Below are 15,084 nucleotides of genomic sequence, written 5' to 3'. Positions count from 1 at the left end.
GTTGTCTCTGGTTTTTACCCTCTCCACCAGGCCAGCCCCTCCTGCCCCACCCCTGCCTTGAGCCTTCCTCCGTGCATTCCTGCCCTTGAAGCCCTCACCCTGGGGTCTGACCTAACAAAACAGGTGCCCCAGGCAAGCAGGGACATGCTCATTTTATTATGGTATGGAGACAAGGAGGGTGGGTCATTTTGGAAAGGCTGATGATGAAGGGCCTCATTCTCTCATTGCAAAGCAGGACTCCCACCATGGCCCACCCATGCCAGGTGGAAGAGCTGAGGGGGGGCCTCCTCACCTGCACAAAGCAGCACAGGGGGCTGACGGTGGGGGACATACACGTGTGGGTTCTCTCTCTGTTCCAGTCAGGAGGAGGTGAAGGCTTGGGGGTGGGCCAGGGTCAACAAGAGGTCAGCAGGGTGTCCTGGGGAGGGGGGCTCCTGGCAACTAGCATCCAGGGCCTAAGATCACCCTGCCTGGAGGCCAGGTGCCTGCTGTGCTGGGGGCCCCCTGCAGGGATCCTGAGCAGGGCTCCAGCAGGCCATGCAGAGTCCAGGACCCCAGAAGGTCTGGCTAGATGATGCCGTACTGGGCCAGTTCGTGCAGCTCCAGATGGTTGAAGGCTTCCCATGGGCAGATGACCGTGATGTCTGCAGGAAGCATGTGGTCAAAGAGGATCCCTAGCCCAGGAATCCCCCACCCCATCTCCCTGATTTCCCACACGCCCTCGTGGACAGCTGAGGGGGAGGGGCAGCAAGGATCTTGCATCCTCAGGCCTGGTAAATGTGCTCCCCCCATGGGAACAGCCCCACTCAGTGGGAACTGAAGCTTGATGTTGGGGTAAGAGACAGAGGCAGGCCAGGGGGACAGTGCCCTAGGTAAGAAGCTGGGGGAAGCTGGGGTTGCTGGGCCTGTGGGCCCCAGGCATGCCTTGGGGGGACCTGGGAAGACCCTCAGCGTAACACTAGCCACGGGGATACCTGTTCCCAGGCCTTCCATTCCAGGGATGTCATCCCCAAACCTGCAAGGACAGAACAGTCAGGGACAGTGGTCCCAGGTCAGGACCCAGCCCTCCCAGGAGACCAGGTCCAGACTGGGAGCACAGTGGGCAGAGATGTGGGTCTCCTCCCCAACCTCCCATTGCTGCGCTGGGCCTGAGGAGTCCCTTCCACAAACACAGGCTGTGGCCCAGCAAAGAGGGAGTGAGCTGAGGGGTCGGGTGTGTGCCTTGGCAAGAGCATAGCATGGGGACCTTTGGGTGGGCAGAGGGCAGTGTGTCCAAGTGTGCTGGTGTGGTTGGGATGTGGCTTGTGCTTGAAGGCTGGGCGCTGGAGGCTGGGTCCCCAGAATTAGGTATTGAGAGGTGGTAGGTCTTTAAGAGGGGCCGAGTGGACGGGGATTAGGTCAGTGGGATTAATAGGCCGTAACTCTGCAGAACAGAGGAGCCTGGTGTCCCATCTCACCATGGGATCTGTCCCTATCACTGGCAGCCTTGCCATGACAGCATCCACCATACTGTGATGTAGCCCCGGGGCCCTTACCCAGAGGCTGATTTGAGGGAGCAACTCTGCCAGGAAAACTTTCAGCCTCCAGAACCGTGAGCATTAAGTGCCAGCCTTCCTTGCACAATGAAAAGCAGCCCTTCTCGGTGTGCACGTGGGATGTGACATGATTGTGTGTGCCTAGAGAGTGTGGCGGAGGGGTGCACACACATCCCTGAGGTGAGGCAGTGGCTGAATTTCTGGCTTGCTCAGAGCCTTGGAAACTGCCTGTCCCCAGTAACTAGGTGGCTGAGCCTCTCCCTAGCCCCTATCTCCCCAACCTGGGCAGCCTGGGGGACCGCTTTCTGAGACCCCTCCAGCTCTGCTTACCCTTGGATGCCCTTCTTGGGTGGCTTGCTCTTAAACTGCCTGGTTTGCCGCTGCTTAAATCTGGGTGGTCCTTTCCTGGGGGTAACAGGTCCTCCAACCACCCTCGTGGGTGGCTGGATCTCGGCCTTGGGTGGCTCCAGGTTCATGGCGAGGCTGGCAGAGACACTACAGTGACCCTTGGCTTCTGGATTTCCTCAGAGTGACCTGGACTCCTGAGTGGCTGAGGTCAGACCAGGCAGGGGTTCTGGTCAACTCTCCTGTTCTGTTGGGGTCACAACCACAGAACAGAGAAGTTGAGACGGCACTACCTGCCACCCTTCGGTGTGCCCAGGACAGCAGCCCCGCCCTGGGAACACCTTCAGCTCCATTTAGGTGTACCCCCAGAACTTTCATTTCCCACGGGCCCTGCCAGAGGCCCCCACTGCTACCCATAACTCAGGCTGTCTCCCTGTCTCCCTGGTGCTGCTGGTCTCACTCATCCAGCCCCCACAACCAGTCTGTCCTCCTGGCCCCTCCGTGTCCCAAACCAGGACCCCTTACTGCCTTGGTCTCTGCAGGTGGCTCTAGAGACACTTGAGGCCTGTGTCCCTCCCCTTTGCTCAGTGACGGAATCCAGCCACGTCATCCTGTGGAAGGCCTTCTGGGGGCTCCTGCTAGGACTGGGATGCAACCCCATGAGCCCTTCTTCCAAGCCTTTCCCATTAGGCTCACCAGTCTTTGCTCTGGCCACACTGTCCGCTGGCCTTTCCTTCCTGACAAATTGCCCCAGGCTGCCCTCAAGGGCTCCAGTTCCCTCTCAGGAAGGCCTACCCTACAGTCACTCTGTGCCTCAGGCCCTGGTTTATTTCTTTACATCATGTGTAAGCCCAAATTCCTGATGTGTCAATGCGAACCCGTGACTGACTAGGGTCACCTGTGGGCTTTTTCTGTGTTTATTGTCAGCCCTTGGGGTTGTGACAGGGAGCTGATAAACAATGGCTCACAAAATGGGAGGACAGGGGTTCCCTTGGAGAAGGGGCCATCTCGGAACCAGATCCCGCGCCTCCTGGCTCTATTACATGGAGGGACAAGCCGAGGCCTCACCAGCTCAGTGAGGCTGGCCACTTCCACTGGCTAGAGGCCTCCTCTGGGTCAGTGTCGCCCTGGCTCTGGCGTGGCTGAGCTGGCCTCTGCTGCTGTGCCTTGATGAACGATGTCCTTGAAGGCTGACGATACCCCTCCCCAGAGCTGCTATCCAGGCCCCTGTGACCTTGGCCAGGGGCACCTTGGCTTTCTCTAAGCCTATTAGCACCAGAGAGAAACTCCTAATCTCCCATGGAACTGCAAAGTCCCACACAGGGCCAGAGGAGCTGAGGCTGTGCACGTGGCACAGACAGAGGACACTGCCCATGACCCCAGGTGCCCCAGGGACTACCTTATGGGGTCCCCTTTCCTGCTCCCCCATCTTTTGGGTTGGAGTACCTGACTGCAGCCTTGGGCTACTGCTGGCTGCTTTCTGGAGCTCTAGGGCTAAGGCTGACCATGGCCTTGTTTTGAGGGCTTGGCAGGGTCCACCCAATCCCAGGGGCCCTTCTTTCCCTCCACGAGGCCTTGTCCTTGGGGCCAGCACCAGCCTGGGAGAAAGCAGGGCTCAGAAGCCTGGTGATTCTGGTTGCGTGACCTTTGTGGTACCCATCCCTCACTTTCCAGACAGCACAGGCCCAGGCAGACCACCTCGCCAGCCCAGGCCATGGGCAGCTCTGGGCCCAAAGGGATCTCCAACTCTCAAATGCTGTTCCCATGGCAATGCTGTCTGAGTGGCCCCAGGCGGCTTAGGCTGTGGTTGGTGCCAGCCAGCTGGTTGGTCACATGGGAACTGCAGCTCCCAGACCATCACTGGACTCAGGAACACTGGCACCACCATTTGACATTGGTGGGTATCTTCTCTGAAGGACAAGGGGAAAGGGGCATGACTCCTGAAGACACAGACCTCAGCCATGCGGGTGAAGGCCCATCATCTCTCCCGACCCCAGGGCAGATGGGCAGATGCCTGATTGCCAGGAAAAGCAGCTGGGTGTGTCAGTACTCACCAGGTGCCGGTAAGGTCTCAGGGAGCCACAGGTGCCAGGGCTGAACCTGGCTCAGCAGGGTGCTGGTCCAGCCACTTATCCTGCTGCCTTTGATCGGATTAAGACTCCTCTCTCTGACACCCACTAATGAGCCTGGAGCCCTGAGAAAGAGATCCTGCCCAGGATACCAGGGGTGGACAGAGACACTTAGGAGCAGTTAAGGGCCTAAAAGATGGCCAGAGACCAGGAGGCGAAGTGTGGTCCTGAGCAGCCTATGGGTGAGACTCCACCTCCAAACGCCACCTGCCTGTCTTACAGATGGCTCTGGATCTGGCTCAGGCCACCAATCTCTGAAGAACCTGCCTTCAGGCCCCCAATGCCTATGTGGCCTGGCCTGGCCTGTCTCCACTTCTTTGGTCTTACCCTTTACTCCTGCCTCTTGACCCAGGATCACTGCCCTACTCCTGGGTGATGCAGTTCCTGTGCCTCTCCCCTTCCCCTGGTGCTTCTTGCTGGGCCTCTGGATCTCTGTGTCCAGGGTCACTTCTCAGGGCAGCCCCTCAAGCTGGACCAGATGCCTGTTTTGGCTAGAACTGTCCTTCCTCAAACATCTTGTGCTTATTTGGATGGTTTTTGTTATCTTTTGTCTTCACACTGGAGTGGAGCAGGCCAGGTGGATTTCTACTAGTCCTGGGGGACAGTCTAGTGCTGGGCACTTCACAGATGCCCAGCAGGTAGGTACCTGTAGATGGAAAGATGAAGACAATGTTGGAGCCAGTTCTCCAGGAGAGGGCTGGCCTCACTGTGAGGGGCAAGGCCAGTGACTTCTCTTTGGGGATGTCTCACTGTGTGGTCTGATTAGACCATCACTGTAATTCCAGAATGAGGCTGGTTTTGTATAACCTGCAGGGTAGGATGTATGTACTCATACTTACATGTGTGCACAGTGAAAAATAAAAAAAGACCTCATCATTCAATAGATATATACATATATATGCGCTACTACATCTCAGTCCAGTCATTATTTTTTCAGCCTCCTGAGTAGACGGGACTATAGGCAAGCACCACCATGCCATTTCCCCCTCCAAACACTTTTTTTTTTTTTTTTAGTACTTGGTATCCAACCCAGGGCCTTGTGCCAGGCAAGTGCTTTACTACTGAGCTATATCTCAAGCCTTATTTTTTTTCTTTTTTAAATATTTTTTTAGTTGTATATGGACACAATACCTTTATTTTGTTTATTTGTTTGTGGTGCCGGGGATCAAACCCAGTGCCTCATGCATTGTAGGCAAGTGCTCTACCACTGAGCCACAACCCCAGCCTTTGTTTTTTTTAATTTTGAAACAGGGTCTTGCCAAGATGTCCAGGCTGAACTTGCCATTCTCCTGCCTCAGCTTCCTGAGTGGCTGGGATTATAGGCATGGGCCACTGTGCCCAGCAGAAGACTTCTTTTGTCTCTATTTTGGAGACAAACCCCCTCTATGTTGTGCACTACTGTAGGGCCACCAAATCCCACAGCACTGCCCTGTTTCTGGGCAACTTGTTTCTTTTTCTGGGCCATTTCTCATTCCATATAAGGCTGGGTTAGACCACATATTTGCCAGGTTTAGGATCTAATAGTCATTGCACTCACGTTTCTCGAGCCCAGCAAGGACTCAGTGCTATTGGATGGTGTGCATCAGCTGTTCAAGACAATAGCCTGAACCCACAGTGTCTAATCACCCTCTAGTGAGGCACCCCACCTTGTGGCCTCACAGTCCTATTGCCACAGATTCCTATATGAAGCTGGGATATGGAAAAGACTTCCTTCCGTGCAGCTACTGTATAATCCCAGCTTTCCCTAAATGATAAGCATAGACACTCAAGCCCAGTTCTAACCTGGCCACTGACAACATGGAAATTGGAACTGCTGGTGGGAGAGGTTGGGGTGGGGAAAGTTCTATGGAATGGGGAGGGAAATGGTCAGTTAGGACCCCAAGATCAAACCCTATACATGGGCCAAAGTCCAATGGCTAGGATTGTGGCTAAGAACCAGGCTGGTGCCAGGCAGCTGGCATTGGAATTAATGCCCCAGGCCTCTCAACTACTTTGGCAGCCTCAACCTAGTGGATTTGGAAGGACTAGTTCCAAGCAGAGCTCAGGCTCCTGTGGGTGTCCACAGTCTCTACCTGGTAGGACCCAGCAGGGGACTAAGAGTGGATGGAGGGATGGGCTGCCTGCAAGGATTTGATCACAGTCCCTCACAAGCCCAAGTGGCCCTTCTGCTGCTGCACTTGGGAGTGTTAACCAGAGTTGGTCTTCAGCAGGACTTGGGGGATACTGGAACTCAGAGGGAGCCTGTCACTTGGACATTCAAGTTGATGGGGTCTTTTCTTAACCCTGCATGCTGGAAAGCCTGTGTTGCTTGACAGAGGTGCAGTACCAACACACACACTGCTTTCTTCTTGTGTTTGCAGCACTGGGACAATCCCAGGATACTCACCACTGGGCCGAAAACCCAACTCTTTGTTTTTTCTTTTTTTTAAATTTTTTTTTTCAACGAGAGAGAATTTTTAATATTTATTTTTTAGTTTTCGGTGGACACAATATCTTTGTTTGTATGTGGTGCTGAGGATCAAACCCGGGCTGCACGCATGCCAGGCGAGTGCGCTACCGCTTGAGCCACATCCCCAGCCCATGTTTTTTCTTTTGAGACAGGACCTTGCTAAATTGCCCATGCTGTCTTGAACTTTTGATGCTCTTGCCTCAGCCTCCCAAGTGGCTGGGATTACAGGTGTGCACCAACACACCTGATTGCACCTGCTTTCTTTGAGAAGGCAATGTAGGCCTTAGGAAAAATACAAAAGTCTCTTGTTCAACCACTAGAGAGATTTTATTTATTCTCAGGTAAAGTCAATAAAAGAGTTCCTCCTGAGCCCGTCAGATACATCAAACCCAGACAGGAGGTGTGAACAACAATCACTGCTGCTTCCTGGACAGAAGCGGATGGACTGGCCTCTGTCCAGGGTAAGGGTGTCTTGGCCAGGCTGACTCAGTCCCCACGTCGTGTGCGGAGCTGGATTTCCATCCTGAGGAAGGCCTTGAGGTTCTCATCGGCCACGTGCTCCTCCAGGGCAGCCAGGGCCCGCTCCCCACCATCCTGGTAATGCCGCAGCAGGGCCTCTGCATACTCTACCCACACGCAGTTGGGGCAGCCACTCATGCAGCAGTTTGTGGGAAGCTGGAGTTCAGGTGGCAGAGAGTATGGGGGTCCTGAGGGGCCCCCAAGGAGTAGGGAGGCCTTGGGCTGTTTGGGGTCTTCTGCACATGCTTGGGAGCCCCCCTCCACAAGGCCGGTCTCCAGCTTTCTGTGGCCATCATTGGCTCCCACTCGGGCATGGCGCCTGTGAAGGATGCAGCCCACACCCTGTGGATGCAGATAAGCATGACTGTGCAGGAAGTTGGTAAGGCCTCACTGTCCCCAGGTCTGGGGGGCTTTCAGCTTTCCTGTCACTTTCCTGGCTCCATGTCCTTCTTAACTTCCCCACTTTCTGCATGACCTCAGACAAATTATTTCACCTTTCTAGACTCAGTTTTCCCATACCTAAGCCTGACAGAATGGTTGGTGTGAGGACTGAGCTCAGAGATCCGCATCTGGTGTGCACTCCAGTAGACAGGGCAGGGGTGGTGACCCCAGCTCAGACCACTAGCTGAGAAGTCCTGGACTGGAATGGGGAGACCCCAAGCTCCTGGCCACACGGATGCCTCTCCTCCTTCAACCCGTGTGCCGTGCCCCTCCTGATAGAACGTCCTGATCAGTCTCGTGCCGGTTCTGTCACCCGAGAAGCCAGGCTCTCGGTCACCCTGTCCTCAGGGCCCCACGGGCGGCCTCCCCGCTCCACCGCCCCAGCCCTCGGTCGGTCTCCTCCCGAGGCCCAGGTCACTGCCTGGCACCCTACGTGGGCAGTCTACACCCGTTTACTAGCTCCTCCTGCAGGCGCCTCAGCTCCCCCTCGCCAAGCCCCAGGACCCAGAGGGCTCCAAACAGCGGGCGCTCAGCAGACGCGCGGGACGGCTAACCGGCCTCTCCAGACCGGGGCGGGGGGCTCCGCGGCCGGCCCCGCCAGAGCCCTCGGTCCCATTTGCCCGCCCGCCCGCCGGTACTTGCCCAGCGGCGGACGGTGACGCTCAGCGAGCGACCTCCGGGCGCTACGGTCCAAAGCAGCATTGCGGCGGCCGGGCTGAGACGTGAGCGGCGGCCGCGCGGGCCAATCCCAGCGCACCAGGAAGCCGCGCCGCTCCAATGAGCGTGGGATTGCGCGCAGGAAGCGGAAGAGGTGCTCGTGAGGCGGGGCTGTAAGGAGAGCGGAAGTGGCTTCACTCGTTAAGTGCCCGGAGCAGCGATGGAGGGAGCGGAACGCCGAGCCGCGGCTTTAGCGGGGTCGGCGAGGTTTGGCGGTCGAGGGCGGCCGCAGACGCAGCGGCGCGGGCAGCAGCAGCAGCACTCGGCCTTGCGGCCGGGACAGCGTGGGTGGGTGCCGAGACGCGGGAGGGGACCCAGTCAACGAGCTTTCACGCGCGCCCCCTGGCGGCCGGGCCGGGGTCCTGGGTGCCGGCTGGGCTCGGCTCCGGGAACGTCCGTCGGGGAGTGGGCGTGAGCGCCTGGCTTCGCACGGGCCTCGTTCCCGCTCCGAGGCCGGCTGTGGGCCTTCCACACCGGACAGCCTCGGCGGGGGTGGGAGCGTGGGCTCTCTCCCGGTGTCCGGGCCACTCCTTCCACAGGCCCGGCCTCCCTTTCTTTGATTCTGCTTAGGCTGCTCCTGGTGCGGGCCTCACCCCCGGATTCTCCTTCCCAGCAAAGGAGAGAAGGTGGTAAATTGCAAGCCCAAGAACCAGGATGAACAGGAAATCCCTTTCCGCCTCCGAGAGATTATGAGGAGCCGACAGGAGATGAAAAACCCTCTCAGCAACAAGAAGAGGAGAAAGGAGGGTATGTACAGGCCCCTGCTGGGTGGCGACAGGCTTTAGGACTGAGGTCGCCCAGCTGTCCCAAGTAGGTGTGAGCCTTGCTGTCAGGAAATTCACCCAGACGCAGTGCTCTGGGCAGGAGGACCGAGCAAAGGCCTGTGTTGGTGGTAGTGTGGCTCCAGAAGAGGCTTGAGAGGATCCCTGGCGGGTTCAGGGAACCTCAAGAGCCATGGGAGGGAGTGTTGATATTTTTCTTCCTAAAAGTGATGGAGATCTATCAGAGAGTTTTAAACTGCAGTAACCGGTGAGATTTTCTTTTTTTTTCTTTCTTTTCTTTGGTACTGGGAATTGAAATCAGAGATACTCAACCACTGAGCCACATTCCCAGTCCTTTTTGTATTTTATATACAGACAGGTTCTCGCTGAGTTGCTTAGGGCCTTGCTAAGTTGCTGAGGCTGACTTTAAACTCTGGGTCCTCCTGTCTCAGGCTCTCCAGCAGCTGGGATTACAGGAATGCACGGGAGCCCGGCTGTATCTTATGTATATACACATTTGTTTTCCCAGACACAGGACTGATTTTACAGTAGTGCTGTTTTAGAATTTGTATGTAAACTTTGGACTTTTCACCACAGGATGGTGAAATAAAAAGTTAGGAAAGGGGGGCAGGTAGAGGAAATACTGGCCCAAGTGGAGGATGACAGTTACTTTTGTAGTGCTGGGAACCACCCCAGGGTCTCACAGTAGGCAAGTGCTCCACCACTGAGTTACATCCCCAGCCCAGGATGGCACATTTTGAACTGTGCTGCACTACATTGATCCAGGACCTTGCATACTCTAGGCAAGCACCTTACCACTGAGCTATGTCCCCAGTCTTTTTTGTATTTTGTTTAAGACATGATATTGCTAAGTCACCAAGGCAGGCCTTGAATTTGTGATCCTTCTACCTTAGCCTCTTCAGTAGCTGGGATTACAGGTGTGCACACTGCACCTAGCTGTTAGATTATTTTTAATACGTAAACTCAGGCCAAATGTATACACCTGTAATCCCAGCTATTTGGGAAGCTGAGACAGAAGGATCATGGGTTTGAAGCCACCTCAAGCAACACAGCAAAATGTGTCTCAAAAATAAATAAATAAATAAATAGGGCTGGGGATATATTTAAGATATAGTTCAGTGGTAGAACAATGCAATTACAAGGCCCTGGGTTTTATCCCCAGCACCACACAACAAACAAGCATAAATTTATAAATTAAAGCTGGTATTATAGGTTACCAATAGCACATTTGCTGAGCATGTGTAAGACCCTGTGCTGTGAAAGCAAATATTCATGTACAAGTTTCTTGTTATGCACATAATATATATGCACACTCACACCACACAGTAAAGTCAAACAGCTCTGCAAAAGGTATGAGTGAAGTGTGGCCTTGGCTCCCCTTGAAGGGAACCACTGTTCATTTTCTGTATAACCCCTGGAAACATATATCCATCTATCCACACATCTTTGCCTTCATGCTGTACATTTTATGGCCTGCACTCATTTACAAAGGATTGTATGTATCTCTCTGCATCTCTGCACATAGCTCTCCTGGACTTGTTTCAGGGTAGTTCCTTCAACCAGTCAGCTTTGAGTGGATGTAGAAGTTGTCTCTGACTTTCTTCACCTGTGCTGTGGTGGGGTCTGACCTGTACCAGCAGGCTATGGGGTTGTATTCCTAGGGATGGCCAAGCTGGGCATTTTAGGTCTTCTGGCTGTTTTCCCTTCCTGTGACCTTGGAAGATGAAGTGAGCCTGGGCCTCCTGACCCTCATGCCATGCTCCTCTGGTGTCTCCCTTTGTCCTCAGCTCAGGTGGCCTTCAGGAGGACTTTAGAGAAGGAAGCAAGGGGAACAGAACCAGACATTGTTGTCCCCAAGTTCAAGCAGAGGAAGGGGGAGTCTGATGGGGCTTATATCCAGCGCATGGAGCAAGAAGCCCAGCATGTGATGTTCCTCAGTAAGAATCAGGCCAGCCGTCATCCAGAAGTGCAGGTGGCTTCCAAGAAGGAGAAGTCTGATCGGAAGAAATCGTGAGTTGAGGGATGGTGGGGTCAGGGTCACCTGGAGGCACCAGGGAGGCGGGGCTATGGGTTCCAACAATTGTTCTGCAGTGGCAGCGCTTCATTGCCAAGGTCAGCCCCTGCCCACCTGACCATAATTTCAGGAGTTAAAGCCCTGGTCATAGCAATTTCTTAACCTGGGGGAGAGAACTCTGGACTCTAAGATCTTTGCTTTATCTTTACCTTTCTCTGGAAAAGCATCAGAGGGGTCCAATAGCCAGGCCAGGTCCAGGGCCAGCTCCCCCACCCCACGCCTGCCTGTGAGAGGTATAACCATAGCTTTTCCAAATGAACCAACTCCAGCTTTTGTTGAAGTTAAGAAAATATTTCTGCAGCTGTCTATTTTCCCTCTTTGCTGGTACCAGGAGGACCACCTTTGGTTTTGGCTGGTCTTAAACTTGTGAGCCCAAGGGCTCTTCCCGCCTCGCCTTCTGAGTAGCTGGGACTGCAGCGGGGTGTGTACCACCATATCCAGCAAGTCACATCTGTTTGAGTCTTCTCCAAAAGCTACAAAGGGTAGTTAGATTGTTTCTGGTTTTGTAGAGTTTTTCTGCTTCTGAATTCTCATGATTCTTGTAGTCACTTTAGCCAAAAAAAATTACATCACAGAAAACAGCCCAGATACAGCCTGAAGCTTCAGTGATCTACACAACTGTTCCGAAGCCATAAATTCAGGGTCGCAATGAGGTGCTTTGTCTGATGTTGCCACTTTCCTGTCTTTTGGACCTAACAGCATAGCTGACACTCAGGGCAGCATGCTTCTCTTCAGAGCTGCTGTCCTGTGCATTGTAGGGTGTTCAGCAGTGTCCCTACCCCCACCCCCAAACAATATGACAATCCATAATGTCTGCAGACATGGTCAAGATTCCTTGTGGCTGAGAACCACTGTTGAAATCCCTGAGAGGCCTGGTGGGTGCAAAACAGGCTCTGTTGGTGACTGTGGATTGGAGGCGAGGAGGGGAATGGGAGCAAGGAGTGGCCATCTGGGGTTAGGTCTCAGCTCTGCCACCAGGCACCCCCCTCAAGGACAGGGTGCCCTCTGTATTCTCAGGCAGACTGAGAGGTTAGGAACTCTGCAGCATCCTGCTTTCTTCCCAGTTTCCAGAGACGACGACTGGACAAAGCCCGGCAGAAGAAGGAGGCAAGGGCAGCAGATAGGCTGGAGCAGGAGCTGCTGCAAGGTATCGCTTCCCAATGGCCATGTCCACGGTGCTCCCAACAGGGTGGGCCTGGGCCTGCTCTTTGCACCAGCCCTCTTGGTGGGCCCATGCTCTCCTGTGGGGTTCACAGCCAGGGAGCGGGCCAGTGAACAAGCCCATGTTCTGTGTCCTGGCCTGTAGGATAGGGCAGGGCACAAAGGCTGTGGTGGTTGTGTGGGCAGCAGGCCTTTGTCCACTCTGCTTCTCCAGATACGGTAAAGTTTGGAGAGGTCGTCTTGCAGCCCCCAGAGCTGACCGCCAAGCCCAGGAGGAGTGAAACCAGAGACCAGGTACGGGGAACCAGGTACACGGAGAGGAGGAGTTGCTGGATTTGCCTGAGGGCTTCCTGGGAATGAGAGCCAGGACCTGTGGGTGCTGGCTGATGGGGGGCCTCATTCAGGACTCTATACCGGGTTTGGAGGTGTTGGACCAGGTGTGGCCTTTGCCATCTTCTGAGCCTGCACCTCAGCCTGCCTTCTCTTCCTCAGCCTGGCCAGAAGTCACTGATGCTGAGGAAGCTTTTGATCCCCAGCAATGTGACCCAGCCCCTGACCATCTCGCTGGCCCGGCAACGAATCATGCAGGAGGAGCGGGATCGGGCTGTGCAGGCCTACAGAGCTCTGAAGCAGCAGCAGCAAAAGCAGAGCACATTGCCTCCAAAGCTGCCTAGCCACACCCAGAGGATACTTGGGGCACAGCCATGATGGAGAGATCCAGAGCCTATGTGAACCCTGAAAGCTGCCTTGCGGGTGCTGCACCTAGGCAGAGGCAGGCCACACAGACGGATTTCTCTGGACAGGCCTGCATGCCGGCTGGCCTTGCAGGAGAGTCTTTAGGTCTTTTCTTGTTCTTCCCCCTAAGGACTGTCCTTTCAGTATTGACCACCAGTGGGGTGATCACAGGATTGACCCCTAGATTGGCGCTGGTACCTGGTTGAGACCCAGCCAGTGAGCCAGGTCTCATTGTGCTCCTGAGCCTAGCTTCATTCTGAAATACAACAGTCCAGCCTGAGATGACCCAGGGCCACTTAAGGGTGGGCCCAATCCCATGACCTGCCTCTAAACACCTGTTACTCATTGAAACTGCTGATTCAGGTCAGCTCAGAGTGTAAGAGGCTCTGGTGGATTCATCAGCACCACACAGGCAGGGGCCAGCCTGAGCAAGCAGCAGGCAGACCCTGGGGCAGGGCTGACAGGCAGCGCCTAGACCACCCTACAGGGTCTGTAGGGATCAGGACCCCAGCCCACTTAATGCTCCTCACAGAGGCGGGGGAGCCCCAGCTCAGCTGTGGTTTGGAGACAGGTGACTGCCCATGTGTCAGGAGAGTGGGAGCAGGTTTCTGAGCCACGTAACAGGTCTTTGGGAAATGGAGTTGGCCTCGAGAGAGGGCCCAGACTCTGATTAGAGAGCAGGACTGGTGAGAGCTCCCATGTGGGGCAGGATCTTGCCAGGTTTGAATCTCCTGCTGGCATCCAAGGAGGGAATACCTGGCTGTCAGCTACAGATGGTGTATATTGGGAGAGACTTAAAACCCAAGTCTGGACTGAGGGTGTGGCTCAGAGACAGAGTGCTTGCCTAGCATATGTGAGGCCCTGGGTTTCTTCCTAGCACCTTGTGGCACCCTGTGGGGAAGTGAGCAGTCCTTCCCAGCTGCACACCTCCCTGTCTGCCCCTGGAGAAGTGGTTCAGAGAGCTCAGCAGAGGCCGTGTTGGCCCAGGAGAACTTGAGAAGGCAGAGGACCCCTTTTCTTGCTATCTCCAGGATGAGCTGCGTTGGTTATGTGTTGCCCTTCCCCGGCTTGCATTTTCCAGAATGAAGTTTATTTGTATTAAAGTTTTATTTTCTTGGAAATTGAGCTATTGCCTTCTTGAGTGGTTTTGCCACCTTGTGACAACTCACTGGTATCCCCATACCATGTAAGGGTGATTAGGAGTGGGTGGCTCTGTTTGGAGATACACCTGGCAGCACTGATGGCCTGGGGCAGTCCAGAGAAGCACAAGTCAGACTGTTTGCCACCTGATTTCCTAGTTTGCATCAGGACGCTAGTGCCAGGCACAGTCCTGTTGAAGACACAGGCTTCCGAGTCTACAGGAAGCAGTGTGACCTTCCGCCTAATGTATGTGATGGGCCCTCTTATAGCCACTGTCTTGGATTAGGCACTCTATCTCCTCTCTGCTTCCTTAAGCCTTCCTCTCTCAGAGACCTTAACAGAATCTTGCTCCCCACACCTAGGCCAGGCTGGGCCAGGCTGTCTGGGGGCTGGCTCTCTGTCCGGTGTCTGGCGGTATTTCTGCTCTCCTTGCTTTCTGTGCAGCAGAAAGTTGGCACTGCTTGCCTGTATCAGCCTGGGGCCTGGTCTTTGCCTGAGTACTCCTGCTGGCAGCCTGGTGGTGGCATTGCCACTTTTGGGGTACGATACTGGGATTGAACCTAGGGATTCTCTACCATTGAGCTGTATTCCCAGGCCTTTAAAAAAAAAAAGAAGTTTTATTTTAAGACATGGTCTCAGTTGCCCAAACCAGCCCTGAACTTGAGATCCTCCTGCCTGAGTTCCCGAGTCTCTGGGATCACAGGTGTGCCACCATGCCCTGTGCAGCATCCCTTGGGGGCTGTTTGTACTGGCTTGTTGGTTGCCCCATGGTGTCTACGTGGAAATCCAAGGTCTGGAGGGAGTGGGAAATGCAGGGTAGCCATGGGGTCTCCCAGCCCCCCACTGTGTCCTGGCTGAAAGTTGGAGCACCTTGAACCTCCCCTGGCTGCAGACACAGGCAGAGGACCCCTTTTCTTGCTATCTCCAGGATGAGCTGCAGCACTGAGTTCCCCCAAATGTGCTTTGGACAGATCACTCTGGTGTTCAGTGCTGCTTTGGCTTCTCAACTAGTGCCATCTTGGGAGGCTTGGGGGCAGTCCCCTTTGGGGCTTCCTCT

General features: G+C 54.8%; 3 protein-coding genes across 3 annotated transcripts; 1 reads left to right on the top strand and 2 right to left on the bottom strand.

Moving 5' to 3' along the window:
- Positions 1-135: 135 nt before the first annotated feature.
- Positions 136-4,171, bottom strand: Pde6g (phosphodiesterase 6G). Its single transcript, XM_021731283.3, has 4 exons — positions 3,935-4,171; positions 1,866-2,127; positions 975-1,015; positions 136-644 (listed from the first exon to the last, which is right to left on the bottom strand). Exons 2-4 carry the CDS (start codon positions 2,009-2,011, stop codon positions 568-570), a joined length of 264 nt encoding a protein of 87 aa, XP_021586958.1. The 5' UTR covers positions 2,012-2,127; positions 3,935-4,171; the 3' UTR covers positions 136-567.
- A 2,592-nt stretch (positions 4,172-6,763) lies between these two features.
- Oxld1 (oxidoreductase like domain containing 1) lies at positions 6,764-8,185 on the bottom strand. Its single transcript, XM_005332734.5, has 2 exons — positions 8,061-8,185; positions 6,764-7,319 (listed from the first exon to the last, which is right to left on the bottom strand). Exons 1-2 carry the CDS (start codon positions 8,118-8,120, stop codon positions 6,945-6,947), a joined length of 435 nt encoding a protein of 144 aa, XP_005332791.2. The 5' UTR covers positions 8,121-8,185; the 3' UTR covers positions 6,764-6,944.
- On the top strand, positions 8,134-14,012 carry Ccdc137 (coiled-coil domain containing 137). The gene is made up of 6 exons (XM_005332654.5): positions 8,134-8,423; positions 8,749-8,882; positions 10,705-10,927; positions 12,056-12,138; positions 12,367-12,446; positions 12,645-14,012. Exons 1-6 carry the CDS (start codon positions 8,296-8,298, stop codon positions 12,858-12,860), a joined length of 864 nt encoding a protein of 287 aa, XP_005332711.1. The 5' UTR covers positions 8,134-8,295; the 3' UTR covers positions 12,861-14,012.
- The last annotated feature ends 1,072 nt before the right edge of the window (positions 14,013-15,084 follow it).

The sequence above is a fragment of the Ictidomys tridecemlineatus genome, chromosome 3 (genome assembly GCF_052094955.1).
Source record: "Ictidomys tridecemlineatus isolate mIctTri1 chromosome 3, mIctTri1.hap1, whole genome shotgun sequence".
Lineage (NCBI taxonomy): Eukaryota > Metazoa > Chordata > Mammalia > Rodentia > Sciuridae > Ictidomys > Ictidomys tridecemlineatus.
The sequence above is the reverse complement of the archived record's forward strand: the minus strand, read 5'-3'. Positions and strand labels throughout refer to the sequence as shown.

What these genes read in the sequence shown, in the direction of transcription:
- Oxld1 (XM_005332734.5), bottom strand. Translation starts at nt 8,120, where the DNA reads ATGCTGCTTTGGACCGTAGCGCCCGGAGGTCGCTCGCTGAGCGTCACC. An exon ending in GCGTCACCGTCCGCCGCTGG is followed by an intron (nt 7,320 to 8,060) that starts GCAAGTACCGGC and finishes CTGCATCCACAG; the next exon opens with GGTGTGGGCTGCATCCTTCA.
- Pde6g (XM_021731283.3), bottom strand. Translation starts at nt 2,011, where the DNA reads ATGAACCTGGAGCCACCCAAGGCCGAGATCCAGCCACCCACGAGGGTG. An exon ending in CCCAAGAAGGGCATCCAAGG is followed by an intron (nt 1,016 to 1,865) that starts GTAAGCAGAGCT and finishes CTGTCCTTGCAG; the next exon opens with GTTTGGGGATGACATCCCTG. An exon ending in AATGGAAGGCCTGGGAACAG is followed by an intron (nt 645 to 974) that starts GTATCCCCGTGG and finishes TGCTTCCTGCAG; the next exon opens with ACATCACGGTCATCTGCCCA.
- Ccdc137 (XM_005332654.5), top strand. Translation starts at nt 8,296, where the DNA reads ATGGAGGGAGCGGAACGCCGAGCCGCGGCTTTAGCGGGGTCGGCGAGG. An exon ending in TTGCGGCCGGGACAGCGTGG is followed by an intron (nt 8,424 to 8,748) that starts GTGGGTGCCGAG and finishes TCTCCTTCCCAG; the next exon opens with CAAAGGAGAGAAGGTGGTAA. An exon ending in GGAGTGAAACCAGAGACCAG is followed by an intron (nt 12,447 to 12,644) that starts GTACGGGGAACC and finishes TCTCTTCCTCAG; the next exon opens with CCTGGCCAGAAGTCACTGAT.